The sequence below is a fragment of the Oncorhynchus mykiss genome, chromosome 1 (genome assembly GCF_013265735.2).
Source record: "Oncorhynchus mykiss isolate Arlee chromosome 1, USDA_OmykA_1.1, whole genome shotgun sequence".
NCBI classification, from domain to species: domain Eukaryota; kingdom Metazoa; phylum Chordata; class Actinopteri; order Salmoniformes; family Salmonidae; genus Oncorhynchus; species Oncorhynchus mykiss.
In genome coordinates, this window is record NC_048565.1 from 33,420,758 (window position 1) to 33,435,500 (window position 14,743).

The 14,743-nt window shown below is 50.4% G+C and overlaps 1 protein-coding gene across 4 annotated transcripts in view; it reads left to right on the forward strand.

The window, feature by feature from the left end:
* Positions 1 to 760: 760 nt before the first annotated feature.
* The window catches only part of LOC110532225 (protein piccolo), a 59,847-nt gene continuing 45,864 nt past the window's right edge, over positions 761 to 14,743 (forward strand). For 2 of the 4 annotated variants that reach the window (XM_036976084.1, XM_036976089.1), the window contains exons 1-8: positions 761 to 7,241; positions 7,624 to 8,219; positions 8,336 to 9,406; positions 9,587 to 9,852; positions 10,032 to 10,833; positions 11,003 to 12,080; positions 14,044 to 14,112; positions 14,622 to 14,648. In XM_036976084.1, the coding sequence (XP_036831979.1) occupies positions 1,001 to 7,241; positions 7,624 to 8,219; positions 8,336 to 9,406; positions 9,587 to 9,852; positions 10,032 to 10,833; positions 11,003 to 12,080; positions 14,044 to 14,112; positions 14,622 to 14,648 (10,150 nt within the window). In that variant the 5' untranslated portion in view covers positions 761 to 1,000. The remainder of the gene's footprint in view (positions 7,242 to 7,623; positions 8,220 to 8,335; positions 9,407 to 9,586; positions 9,853 to 10,031; positions 10,834 to 11,002; positions 12,081 to 14,043; positions 14,113 to 14,621; positions 14,649 to 14,743) is intronic. The other 2 variants (XM_036976091.1, XM_036976094.1) reach the window with 2 other exon arrangements.

Below are 14,743 nucleotides of genomic sequence, written 5' to 3' on the forward strand. Positions count from 1 at the left end.
CGGTGAAAGTCTCTGAGGCTGAAGCTCCCAATGCGGTCGCAAAGGCTGAGGCTCCAAAGACAGAAGTTCTCAAGGTGAAGATTGCCAAGACAGAGGCACCAAAAATGGAGTCTTCTGTGGCAGAAGTTCCTACAAATGAGCTGCCCAAACCAATGCCACCTAAATCTGAACCACCCAAGACTCCAGTGGTAGCTGCTCCTGTTGTCTCTGTCCCAATGACTGAGGCCATGACTGCTCCTGCTCCTCTACCCACCACAGTCGCTACTGCCATTGCTGTCACTCCAGCCACTGCGAAGGCTCAACCAGCAGAGCTACCTAAACCAGTAGAGGAGAAGGTTGAGAAGCCAGCAGAGAAGGATGAGAAGCCACTGAAGCAACAGAATCCAGTACCTGTCACAGTGCCTGAGAGGGTAACTCCACAACCAGTCCCAACAGCTGATACTATCAAGAAAGAGGCTGCTCCATTGGTTGAAAAGGTGGATGATGTCCTTCCTGAACCTCAGCAGATTCTCACTGAGAAGGAGACTGGGGAGGCAAGCATTTGTTCAACAGTTTGAATCAATGTATTGTTGTTTGTGTTTGTTGTTAACATAATTCCTATAATCTTTAGTCAAGATTGTGATTCCATACAAATACAGATTGCTGCCATAGTTCTTAACTGTTCACACAAATAGAATTTGCTCCAGGAGCCATAAACTAAAACAGATAGCAAAGTGTGTGAGACATATGTTTTTATTTGTCCATGCATAGGACAAGCACATTTTAATGTGATGCTTTTTTTCATTTTCAGGAGGAGAACGAGCCAACTGCAGACTCCCTCCTAGCAGACCAGGTAGTAGTTGAGGTACCGTCCAGCCCAGCCAGTCCATTTGAGGCTGACACCAAGACTGAGGACCATAGTATCAAGTCCCAGGATGGACCAGATATACTTCCTATATCACAGGGCTCCTACAGCTCAGAGGAAGAGCTGAAGGAGTTGCAGACAGACAGAAATGTCCCTATGATTGACACGACCGCTGACACAGCCATGCCTTCCAAGGAAGAGGTGAATGTGGAGAAGAGGCGTCTGAATTATGTACAGATGGAGGAGAGCAGTGGGAGCGAACCCTCTCCCTCGCCCCAGGTCCAGAGACGGAGGTTAAGTGCGATAGCAGTCAGCACGGCAGCCTCATCCAGCAGCGAGGACTACAAAGCAGACAGCCCAGCAGTCAGCCCAGACTCATCTGTGGATGAGGAGGAGTTCATCCGCAGGCAGATCATGGGGATGACAGGAGAGGAGGAGATGTTTCTCTCAGAGGAGGAAAAAGATGAGAAAGAGAGCATAGAGGAGGAGACCAAGGAGGCTGAGGTAGATAACGAATCAGGCAAATCCAAACTTCTACTAAAGAAAGGCATTATGGATAATGAAGACAGCCCAGCCAGGAGACCATCTCCAGGATCTGAGGCTAAAACCACTGCAGATAGGTCTGAGCTCACCACCACTGTGTTTAAGAAAGACATGGCGTTACAGAGAACAAAGAGCACGGATGATGGAGATGCTGAGGTGGAGAGCATCACAGAGTCTCTGGAGGATAAATCCAAGGGTGAGGGGTCATCCAGTGTCCAGGTGTCCAGCTTCACCCCTGGAACCTCCCCCACCTCAGCCTCTTCTCTGGAGGAGGACAGCGACAGCAGCCCCAGCCACAAGAGGAGTGGGGAGGGGAAACAGCACCGCAAGGCCAAGCACAGGCAGGCAGGCCAGTCCCTTCCCACCATCGAGGACTCGTCAGAAGAGGAGGAACTCAGGGAGGAAGAAGATCACCTCAGGGAGCAGGAGAAACAGGAGTCGGACCAGCAGCAGGGGAAGAGGAGCTCCAAGAAGTCCAAGAGGGATAAAGACGAACTACAGACTCAGAGGAAATGGGATAAGCCTGTAACCTCGCCCAGTAACCTGTCTCCTATTGAAAACGCCTCGCCCACTGTGGAGATGAGGCAGGCTAGAGAGATGGAAGTGTTTCACAAGTCCTCAGGCTCTGACTATTCTCCTAGCATGGAGTCTGATTCAGAAGCGTTTCACACAGAGGCCAAGATAGCTGTCCCAAAAGGACAGAAGTTCAGTACTGCAGAGCCACTAAAGAATGCAGAGGATATATATGAGGAGATGCTTCAGAAAGCTAGATCTCCTAAAGGAGAGACAGAGCCAGTCCCTGAGATAGAGCCACTCTACGGAGGCATGGCCATAGAGGACTACCTCTATGAGTCCCTAGTGGAGGAGCCTGAAGCTAAACCTAGTTCAGCCCTACCGGAGCAGTCCAGTAAAGACCATGCTAAAGAGCCAGGGAAGAAAAGTTTAAGATCTCCTGAAGAGGTGTATGAGGAAATAATGCTGAAGAAGAAGGAACTGATGTTGATAGAGCAGGAGTTCCAGAGGGCTCAGTCAGCGATGGACACTCCAACTCCAGAAATACATGTGACTGCACCATCCAGTGCTGCAGCTGAGAGCTGCAAAGTTGGTGAGGCAGAGGGAGAGAAGCCTATGTTAGATGCGGATTCTACCTACGTTAAGAGGAAGAAACGTCCTGCTCCACCACGACCCTCTGAACCTCCTAAACGGCCCGAGGTCTACGTTGCCAAGCCAACAGTTCCTCAGGATATGACTATGAGGAGGGCTCTTTTCCCCATACCGGATTTGAAGATCACCCAGTGTTCCTCTGGAGAGGATGAAACGGATGATAGTATAATAGAGGAGTATGGAGTGGGAGTGTCCTCTGATATTACCCCTAGCGATGAGTCTGAAACTAAAGAACAGGTAGAGTCCTCTCCAGTTTCAGAACATACACCAATAATAGAGGCAGCTGAGATTGAACCCATCATTGTAGTGTGTGAGGTTCCCCAGGCGAAAGCTACTCCAGCCCCTGCCCCTGAGACAGTTCTAGCCACCAGTACAACCACCACAACATCACCAATCTCTCCGGTATCACCTCCCACCTCACCAGCAACTCCAGACTCAAGTCTAGCCTCCAATGCTACTTCCTCTTCCTCTTTCCAAGCTCCAAGTCCTCTCTCCTCTGACTCTACTCCAGTGTCCACTCCAACACCAGACCTGGCCAAAGCTGCAGCTCCCTTCGCAGCTCAGCTGCCTGCTGATATCTCCCCTCCTTCTATTGCTCCCATTATGCCTGTTTCTCCAACCACAGTTTTAGTCACAATTCCAGATGTGGTGACAGATCCAACCCAAGCACCAACACCAGCTACAACTACAGTCCATGCTTCTGCTCCACTAGCCCAACCCCAAGCCTCAGTCCCTGCCTCAGTGGTGGTGCACATACCTGATCCGGTTGTAATCCAAATGCCAGACCTGGTTACATCTCCATCCCAGATGTCTGTTCAGGGTCCACCTTCTGTGCAGGTCACAGCACCAACTCCAGTACCAAGCCCAGTACCTTCTGAAGCCACATCTCCGGTCCCAGCTGCTCCCAGTGCAATGTCAACTTCGGCTACAGTCTCTGCTCCAACTCCAGCCCCAGCTCCAGTTGTAGTCCAAATGCCAGACCTGGTTACCATCACCTCTTCAGTTTCACCCCAAGCCCCACTACCTGTGACATCCTCGGCTCCTGCCCAAGCTACAGTGGTGCATTCAGTCCCTGTCCAGACTGCTGCCCCACCTCCAACCCCAGTAGTAGTCCCAGCCATAGGGACACGCCGAATTCAGAGACAAGCCTCCACCAAAAAAGCCCCACCTCCTCCTCCACCTAGGTCTACATCTGTCTCCCTGCCCCAAACCTCAGCAGAGCCTACCTCTATCAGGGCCATCCATAATGTCTCCCCGACCGTGACTACCACAATAGCCATGGGAGCAGCTCTGCCTGTGGTGGTGAATGTACAGTCGCTAGTGGAGGATGTCCGGCCAGAAGGTGTTGCTGGCTCTCAGGTTATGATGACCCCAACCAGACAGGGGCATGTGGTCATCATAGTTCCCAATGTGAAGAACATGTCAGTGCTCAGCCAGACAACCCAAGACCTTGTGGCAAACTCAGTGGCAATAACTACCACCTCTGCTGTGGTTGATGGCAGTAGTCAGATAGCAGCAAGGCCTGTGGTTGTCAGTGTTGCTCCTTTCTATACTGCTCCCTCTGTTCCTGCTGTACACAGCTCAGACACATATATACCTTTGGCAGATACCCCAACACCTCCTTTGCCTCCTCCACCACCCCCTGCCACCTTACAAAAGCCAGCTGTTTATCCCAAAAAGCCTTCCATTTCCATCCCACCTTCAGTCCCAACATCAGTGCCAGTCTCAGCTGCTTTGACAATGGCACAGGCAACTGTAACAACCTCAGACCCCAGTCCAGTACACAAGGCCCCTGCACCCCCTCCAGTCCCCCCCAAGCCTGTGTCCATCCCAGCAGGGCTGGTGTTCAGCCACCGACCAGGGGAGAGTGTCAAACCTCCAGTGTATCCCACTGCCAGCCACACACTTCCCACGACCAGAGAAGTGGTTCCGAAAGCCAGCTCAGCAGAGCCATTCACAGCCACAACACTGCCCAGGACCAGAGAACCTCCCAATGCCCTGTCTCTGAGTCTGACCACCCCAGTGGAATCCAAGATGAGTGCTACCTCACCCAGGTCCCCTCTTTCTCCAAGGAACGCCAAGTGTCTGGAGACGTATGTTGTGATAACTCTGCCCTCAGAGCCTGGCACACCCACAGAGGGAATCACTGTCCAAGCCCCCATCAGAAGAGGGTCCATCCTCCCCTCTAAGCAGACAGGCCCAGGGGTTAGGACCACACCGTCAGAACAGCAGTCACCCATTGAGGCCTTCTCAGCCCAGGACAATGTCAGGAGAGCATCAGTTCCCTCATTGAGGCAGCCACCACCACCAGCAGCAGCAATAGGACCAGTCGAAGTAGCAGCACCCCTAGAGGGAGTCACTGTTCTAGCAACAGCAAGACAGCCTTCCATACCATCAGCTATGCAGCCTCCATACGGTATGGCTGAGGTGGTGACAGTTTCAGCTGGGTCTGAGATGCCTATTCAGGTACACAATGTCCCAGCTCCAATCAAGAAACCGTATAAACCTCCAACAGCCAAGCCATCGCAGACAGTGTCTGTGGTTATGACGATGCCATCAGAGCAACGGGTTCCTGTAGAAGTGTCTGCAACTCAAGCCTCTGGTAGAAGGGCATCAATACCTGCTGTACCTCAGCAGCCACAATATGTGGCTGAAGTAATGGCTTTACCAGCAGAGCTGGACATACCTACAGAGGTTGTTTCAATTGAGGCCATGTCTGGAAGAGCAACAATACCATCAGAAATGCAGCAACCACAAACCATGGCAGAGGTAATGCCATTACAGCAGGAAATACCAACGGGAGCTATGGCCATCCAAATCCATGTAGAAGCTACACCCTCAACCATGCATCAGTCACCATCTCTGATAGAGGTGGTTTCAACTGAGGGTGTCTTTAGAAGAGCATCAATACCATTGGAAATGCAGCAACCACAAACCATGACAGAGGTAATGCCATTACAGCAGGACACACCATCAATACGATCATCTGCACCACAACCACAAGGAGTGGCTGAAGGAATGACTTTTCCTTCAGAGTATGACATGCCTACGGAGGTTATAACAACTGAGGCCACTACCACTAGAAGGACATCCATATCCTCTGTAGCACAACAACCATTCACATTTGCTGAAGTAATGACTTACCCATCAGAGTATGAAACACCCACCCAGGTGGTTACAACTGAGGCTATTTCCACTACAAAAAGAGAGTCTATAACCATGCAGCAGCTTCTAACTATGGCCCAGGTTATCACAATGCCTGCAGAGGCAGAGGTACCTCTAGAGGCATATGCTGCCCAAGTTCAATACAGGAGAGAATCCATCCCCTCAGCAGTGCAACCACCACAGGCAGTATCAGAGGTCCTGAGTTACTCATCAGAGTATGAGACCCCCCTCGAGGTCATTACAACTGAAGCCTACACCAGGAGAATGTCAGTTCCCTCTGGCCAGGAGGTTCCCCAGACTGTCCCCGTGGCTCCAGTCACCATCACCAGGAAGTTCCACCAGGAGTCGATAGAGAGCCAGGAAATCCGTGGGCCTGAGAAGGTGGTGTCCAGCCTGAGCCACGTGTACTCCTCCTCTATCTCCACCTCAGCCCAGCCCCCAGAGAGACTGCCCAGCTTGGTCACTCAGGTGGTCACCACCGAGGTTCAGAGAACCACTGTGTCTGTGGTTCATGAGAGGCTTCCCCAGGCTCCTGCGTCAGACGCATTGGCCATCCTTATCCAGCCAGACCTGGCTAAAGTCCAGCCCTCTCCCAAACAGAACGGGAAGATCTACTCCGGTGATGCCATTGACCTCCGCACCATTAAGGTCGGTGTAAAGATGACCGATTCAGGGATGGACTTGACGCCTCAGGAATCGAGTCGCCAGTCTGTCTGTAGCAACTCTAGTGGCCGACATACGGCAGTGCAGCCAGAGATAGTGAACCTGAGTGCTGAGATCACCCCTTCCGCCACGTTGGCTGTTGTCACTGATAGCATCACTATTGTCACCTGTTCAGCCACCATTGCCTCCTACACCAGCGAGCCAGAAGAAAAGCCTTTAGATCTGCAGGGTTATGTTGCCTCCATGCCTCTCCCTCTTACCACATACAAACCATTCGAGCCTCTGGCACAGATAGTGTATAGGCGTGTAGACTCACCACCTATCGTCAGCACGGTGATAGCCAGAGACACAGAGACACCAATTAACCTGTCCTATGGAGCCTCCACAGTAGATAGCAGGCTTCCAGTGACCATGGCCCCAGCTGTCAGCAATGGGGGAACCATGCTCTCAGAGCTGGCTGGGGCCGTGGACCTGTCCACCTCCAGACCCCTTAGGGCCATGGTGGCTCTGTCCGGCACCAGCCCAGGTGTGGTGACCACGGTTGTAGAGGATGATGGGACGCCCATAGATCTGACAGCTGGGAAAAATGTGTGCTGTGACGTCATCTACAAGCTACCCTTCACAGGGAGCTGTAGGACCCAGCCACCAGTTATTACCCAGCCTGACCACTTCAGCTACAGAGACGACCACTACCAGTATGATCATGCTGGGGTCTATGGAATCAAGGTCTTGAACGGCAAGGCCATGTCTGAGACCAATCTGGCTGATGCAGGACTCTTCCTCTATAATGGAAAGACCGAATATGACTATAACGGAGTCTTGGACAGTGCGGTAGACCTGACAGCTGGTAATATATCCGCAGGTTGGTGTGTTCCTTTTTTACCTGCTTGAATTTGATTTCTGAATGTAAAATTATTTCAGTTATCATTGTTTTCCATTATGATTTTAATGAGCATTTACTGTACTTTTGCATGATTTATGAAATGATCTAGATTTCCATCAATGTTCTGTTCCTTTTGTCTTTTCTTTCTTTTTACACAGATGCATGCGTATGCCTGCGTGTTCTCCCACAATATTTTGGCTTTGCATCGTGCTAGCTGGACAGACTGGAGATGCTTGCATGCTTAGTGCTATGATCTCCCCAAATCAAATCTGCATGGCCTTTATTTTGTACAGAACATGTATATACAGTATGATGTTTTAGTCATTGACTTAAACCTACATTTCTGGACCCGTCATGACAGGTGAAGCTCTAGACTACACTAGTAAAGCTGCTGGGGCCTATACTGGGATATCCACTGCTCCATATTCCCAGGTCCCTGCTTATAGTGTCTTTAGATCCTCAGACGGAATGGTATACTCCTCCATAGCAGCCCCTGTTCCTTCTACATATGCCATTACCACCCAGCCAGGGTCCATCTTCAGCACCACCCTACCCCCTACCACCACCCTCCAGGAGCAGCCAGCCCAAGCTCCATACCCCTATGGCTTCATCCCCACCACCGACCCTGGCAACCAGATCATCAGCCTGGGAACTGGCCTGCCCAAGGACCTGCTGCCCAGCGCTCTGGCTGACATCATGACTGGCTTCCCTGCCCTGTACTCTGACCAGACCCTGGAGGCCATCGCAGCCTCTCTGGAGGCCCTGGCCTCGTTGCCCATGTTCCCCGGCCTGGATGACAGCAAGATCACCCAGTATCAGATGGAGAGGGAGTTCCTGCAGCTGGAGAAGCTGAAGCAGCTGTGTCTGGCAGAGGAGCTGGAGTGGGAGAGGCAGGAGATCCAGCGCTACCGCGAGCAGGAGCAGATCATGGTGCAGAGGGAGCTGGAGGAGCTGCAGGTATGAATGTGTGTGTATATGTCTCCTGTGCTAATGTATCTGTTACTGTAAGAGGATGGACAATTGGCTGGACAACAATCTTATTCTAATCTATTCTAGTCTATTCTATTCTACAGGCTCTGAAACAGAAGTTGTTAGTTCAACAGGAAGAGGAGCACCAGGCACACCTTGTAGCACAGCAGGAGACCTACAACCAGCAGAGGGAACAGCTAGAGCAGATCCAACAGCTCCAGGTGCAGCTACAGCACCAGCTAGAGGAGCACTACGGTACCACAGGAACCTCAGATAACCTGCTAGAGGCACAGTATGCAGGGGTGGGGGATAACGGTCAGTACTGGCCTGTTAGGGATGAGTCCACCACCTCATCCACTGTCATCCAGCTAGAAGGTGGGGTGCAGTATGTGACCGGTGAGGGTCAGAGAGAGGTTGGAGGTCAGGACCAGCTGCAATTCAGTAGGAAACAGTCGGCAGGGTCTAAGCAGCCTGGTGACCAGGGTTATGGTACAGGGGTGGTAGGGAAGAGGATAGTGGACAGTGGGGTCCAGACAGACGATGAGGACTCGGTAGACAGAACGTATGTGGGGAGGAGGAAGAGGAACAACAGGGGGAGGGGTGTAGACAGCAGTGTTCAGACTGATGATGAGGAGGACCAAGAGGATGGGTGGGACATGCCAACCAGGTCGCGGCGGCGCTCCCGCTCCAGCAAGCACAGCGGTGAGGGGAAACACAGTGGCTCTAAGGTCTCCAGCATTGCCATCCAGACTGTGGCAGAGATCTCTGTCCAGACCGACCACTCTGGCAGCATCAAATGCCCCAGCATTCAGATGGACACTAAGGTGGAGATCATCAAACACATCTCAGCCCCAGAGAACTCTCAGAGAGGAGGCAGCCTCAGCTGCCAGACAGACACAGACCGCAGGCGCCACTTGCCCGTAGAGGTGGGCTACAGCGCCTACCTGAAGGCAGACCTCGCCCCCAAGTCCCCCAAAGTGCTTTACTCTCCCGTGTCCCCCCTCTCCCCGAGTAAGGCCATGGAGGAAGGGCAGAAGAGGCTGACCACTGACCCGTCCAGGTTTTCCAACGGCCCTAGGATGCTGAAGCCTGGACCGAAGTCTCTGCCTGACCCCAAGTCTCTCAGCCCCACCACCGAGGACAGGATAGGCTACCACCACACAGAAACCTACTCTGTAAGTCACTGTAGTAAGAATAATGGTAACATAAGATAGTGTTAAACATGACCACGTTAAAGTGGGCATAGTTAAGCACTTTCATCGCATGTTGTTGACATTTTTGTTGAAAATAAACCTGGCAATAGTATTAAGTATTCTATCTTATCTCGTATCTTATTGCTTTTCCCTCTGTCCTAGGGCCAGGGCTCTCCGTCAGGCACTGGAAAGAAGGTGAAGAGGACCCTACCCAACCCTCCCCCGGAGGATGACCCTCTGACTGGCCCATCAGGCTACAGCGCCAACTCAGCGCGCCGACGTCTCGGCCGTCACACCACCATGGCCCGGGCCAAGATCTTGCAGGACATCGACAAGGAGCTGGACCTGGTGGAGAGAGAGTCATCCAAGCTCCGCAGAAAACAGGCCGAGCTAGATGAGGAGGAGAAAGAGATTGACGCCAAGCTGAGGTAATTTATTAATTTAACAATTTGTGAACCAGGCAAGTCAATATAGAACCAGTTCTGATTTACAATACAATAACATGCTTTAGATGAGTAGAACACATTGGTGTGTATGAAGTGATTCCACATTTTTAGCACTTGGAAAGCACTTGTATAAATCCAATCCCATCTTCTCCTTCTAACAGGTACCTGGAGATGGGCATCAACCGTCGTAAGGATGCCCTGCTGCAGGAGAGGGAGAAGAGGGAGAGGGCCTACCTGCAGGGTGTGGCTGAGGAGAGAGACTACATGTCGGACAGCGAGGTCAGCAACATCAGGGAGACCAGAGGGAACAGCCACGGCCTGGAGAGACCCAGGACAGCTCCACAGTCAGAGTTCGACCAGTTCATTCCCCCTGAAACTGAGGCTGACTCCCAGTACCCCACTCTTACCAGTCCCTACTCCCACTACACCCAGTATGTCCCTCAGACCCAGGCCATCAGCCACTACCCCCAGCAGACCCTGTACCAGCAGCAGGCCCTCTACCAGCAGCACCCCTACCAGAGTCAGTCAGTCTACTCCTCTGTGCCAAGCCTGTCCTACCCCCAGGCCTCCCACTCCCACCAGCAGGCCCAGTCCTCAGGCTACCAGTCCAAGAACACCACCAACTACGAGGTGATCCGGAACCAGCCCATGATCATCGTACCCTCCTCCAGCGAGGGGGGGTATGGGGTGGGGAAGTACGGCAGTCTGGAACTGAGGATGGGCCTGGAGGAGAGGAGCATGGCCTCCAGCCCCATGTCTAGTATATCTGCTGAGTCTTTCTATGCTGACATCGACCACCACAATGCCAGGAACTATGTTCTGATAGAGGACATTGAGCAGCTGACTAAAGGCTCTACAGCGCTGGGCTCTGCAGGGCTGGGGTCAGGGTTCAGTCTGCCTGATAAGGACCTGTCTAAGGCTGACAGGCTGCTCCGGGCCGCTGAGGCCAGGCGCACTGCAGAGGTAACTGATATGTAAATAGTAGATGTTCTTCTGTGGAATGGGGATGTTGTTACATATTGTATGTCAGTGTGTTTTACTCAGGTTTTTTTGCTGGTATTTTGCTATACCGCATTTGCCTGTTCACTTGGGTGTTGTGATGATGATAAATGATTGTATTGTCTTTGTTTAGGTTGCGGAGTTCCTTGGTAACTCGCGTCTGCACAGCTACGGTAAAGGAGAGGAGGACTCTATGGAGGAGCCTTATGAGCTGAAGCTCCTGAAGCAACAGATAAAGCAGGAGTTTAGACGAGGGACGGAGGGTCTGGAGCACCTCTCAGGCCTGGGCATGCCCCAGTACCTCCCCACTGACCCCAGCTACAGACACTTCCCTAAGGCTGACAAGTACAGCATCAGCCGGCTGACCTTGGAGAAACAAGCTGCCAAGCAGCTCCCTGCCGCTGTGCTCTACCAGAAACAGATCAAGAACCAGAAGAAGGCAACCCTGATGGACCCCAAGATAACCAAGTTCTCCTCCATCCAGGAGAGCAGAGACCTGGAGCCAGACTACAGTAGCTTCCTGGGCTCTGGAGCCTCGTCTGTCACCAACCTGTCCACGCGAGCCAGACTGCTCCAGGATGAGATCACCTTTGGCCTGAGGAAGAACCTGTCTGAGCAGCAGAAGTACCTGGACTCCTCCCTGGGATCTAACCTGGCTGGCTCTCTGGGCCAGAACCTGGGCCAGTCCCTTGGCCTGGGGGGACCCACCATGAGGACTACCCTACAGGACGACACCACCTACCCCAGCGGCACGCGCTCTCGCCCCTCCTCCCGCCCCAACTCCCGTCCCACTTCCGTCTATGGCCTGGATCTGTCCATCAAACGGGACCTTTCCAGCTCCTCTCTCAGGCTGAAGATTGAGGGAGAAGCATTGGACGCAGCGTTCGGCACTGGGGTGACCAGGACCAAGCCCACCAGCCTGCCTATAAGCCAGAGCCGCGGGCGCATCCCCATCGTGGCTCAGAACTCAGAGGAGGAGAGCCCTCTGAGTCCTGTGGGAGAGCCCATGGGCATGGCCAGAGCCTCAGCCGGCCCTCTACCACCCATCTCAGCTGACTCCAGAGACCAGTTTGGCTCTAGCCACTCCCTGCCGGAGGTCCAGCAGCACATGAGGGAGGAGTCCAGGGCTACACTGGGACATAGTGGGGTCTACGACAGAGACATAGCCTTCATCATGGACGACCTGGGAGGAGCCATGTCTGACAGCGAAGGTAAATGGCTCCTGAGGCTGTCACAGCACCCTGACTCTCTGGACATGCAGCTACCGCATGCTCCTGACTGTGTTTATGTCTGCCTGAGAAGGCTCCTGATCACCTATTATTTCTCATATGTTGTGGCTTTTGTCACGTAACTGTGTTTGTGTTTTGTTCTGGTTGCTGTTTCTGTTCTGTTTGATGTCCGCATGCAACACTATTTATTTTCTTCACTGATACATAATACTGTTGATGTTATGTATGAGACAGCATGTCTGTGTTGTTAACTCCGTCTATGATGTTATTAGCATGTTCCAGTTCTCTTCTCTTCTTTTACATGTTGGTTTTCTGCTTTCATCACTGACCAAATGTCTATTATGGGATACAGGGCTTCTTTAAACCATACAGAACAGTGAAATATCAATAGTGGATAATAGGTGACCATAAATAACACACACTTTAAGTGCCTCTGTGTACTGCTTTTGAAGAGAAAGAAAAGAGAGTGATAATATATTTGAATGAGTGGGAGACTAATGAATATCTAACAGTATGTCACTGCCATCTGGGTGCTGTCTATAGCCTATAGGCACCTTCATCTACACTATTCCTTCCCTCTCCTCCTTTTTCTTCTCCTTTCCCCTCTTCTTCTCCATACATAAAATGTTATCTGGCTCTTGCAGGAAGTATGTCAGGCCTTTAGATAGACATACATTATATTTACTTTTCCAAGCACCCTTGGAGCTATTGTGGAGCTTGGCCCCCTGGTAGCAGCCGTTTTAAAGGCCTAATGGCCACACTATGTGTGGGTCTGGGTCTACTTACTGTAATTGTTCAGACGATGCAGACAGCCATTTATATAGAGCACCTGCCTCCCTCACTTCGTCTCCTGGCCAGCAATACACACATTTACTATTACAGCAGTAATAATACAGAGAGCATTATACTCACATTCATATTGCAATGCAATGACATTTTTTCCCTAAGGATTATGGAGTTGTAGATTATTTGTTTGTGTATATGAGTTTTAGATTTGAACCCATGTTGATAGTAGACATACAGTATATTTTATGATACTCACACCACACATAGTTATTTATAGCATATTCATCCCTGTCCATCTTGGGTATTTTGGATTTTGTATTCATGCATGTTGCTCTGAGATTAAATGTGTTTGAGTTTCCATTTCAATAAAGCTTTAAAGCATCTTTTGCATGACGTTGGTTGCTATGAATGTTGGTTGCTGTGAATGTTTCTAGGGGATTGTAAATGTGCATGCTCTCTTCTGATTGGCAGCATATGAATGTGTTCTCTCCCCATCTCCTCCTGGGGAGTAAGTGTGAAATTACAGCTGTCCTTGCTTCTATCTTAAAGGGACACTTTGGGATTTTGACAATGAAGCCCTTTAACAACTTCCCTAGTCTCAGCATCCAGTATGAAGTTAGATGTTGTTTCGCAAGCCAACGCTAACTAGCGTTAGCACAATGACTGGAAACATGCTAGCAGTTACCATAGACGTCCAGTCATTGCGCTAACGCTAGTTAGCAACTTCCTTAAATCTGCATGAAAATACATAAAAATGGTATCCACGAGTTCATCTGACTCTGAGGTAGTAGATAAAGGGCCTCATTGCCAAAATCCTGAAGTATCAATTTTAGTGTTTACTAACCAGGACAACACTCCTAAATATGTCCCTATCCTTCTGTTCCTATGTTTCTATCGGCCCGGCATAGTGTAGTCAGTTTCAGAATGACCATAAGTTAATTTACATATAAAAAATAAAAAAAACATTAACAAGCAGAAACACAAACCAATAAACATTCATATGCAAGTGGATTGATTTTAGATAGCATAGACATGAATATAGTACCGTTTTAAATGTACTTCAAAACTGACTCCAATGATCGACTGGTGAGTAGTTGATCAGCAGCAGACATAAATATGACCCCACATAAATAAGAGTGTCTATCTGCCTTGGTTCCAGCCCTAACTGACTCCATGCTGACTCTGAACAGAGATGATCCCAGAATCTTTCATGAGAGTATCAGACACGGTAGAGTATTCTAGTTTAGAATGCTGCCTGCCCTCCACTAATACAGCAGCACCATGTTAAAGGGACACTCCGCAATATGATACCCAGCCATGCGTCAAGGAAAGGCGCCAATTGGCAAGAGCAAATACGGCGCCACACTGTGATGTCATATAGCTGAGTTTACCTTTAATATTTAGACTGCTTTAGTCCCCATGTGTCTTTACAGTATCTAACGCGATGATATATTAGTAAATACCCATGCATTTGTGATAGATCATTTTACAATTATTCACAATTGCTCTATTATGACTTACATCTTTCATGCACTTCGCTTCAGAAATGCAAACTCCCTGATGGACTATAACGTTATAAGATGTATTTATTTGCTTACAAAGCATGTGCTGACTTAGATTTAGTCCAGTGCATGTGATATACACTGTAAGTGGATGGAGACATAGCCCACTGAAAAAGTCTCAGATTCATTGACGTTGTGTTGTAGCCGTTTCTAAACATATAACTTTACACCCCAGCCGGAGGCCCCAACTGGAACATAGAAGGTGAGAGCTGCAGTGTGAACGGTCTAGTCCAGACCACATCCCAACCCCATGTAGCTTAGACAATGTCTGCCTCCACCCCACAACACCCCACGCCC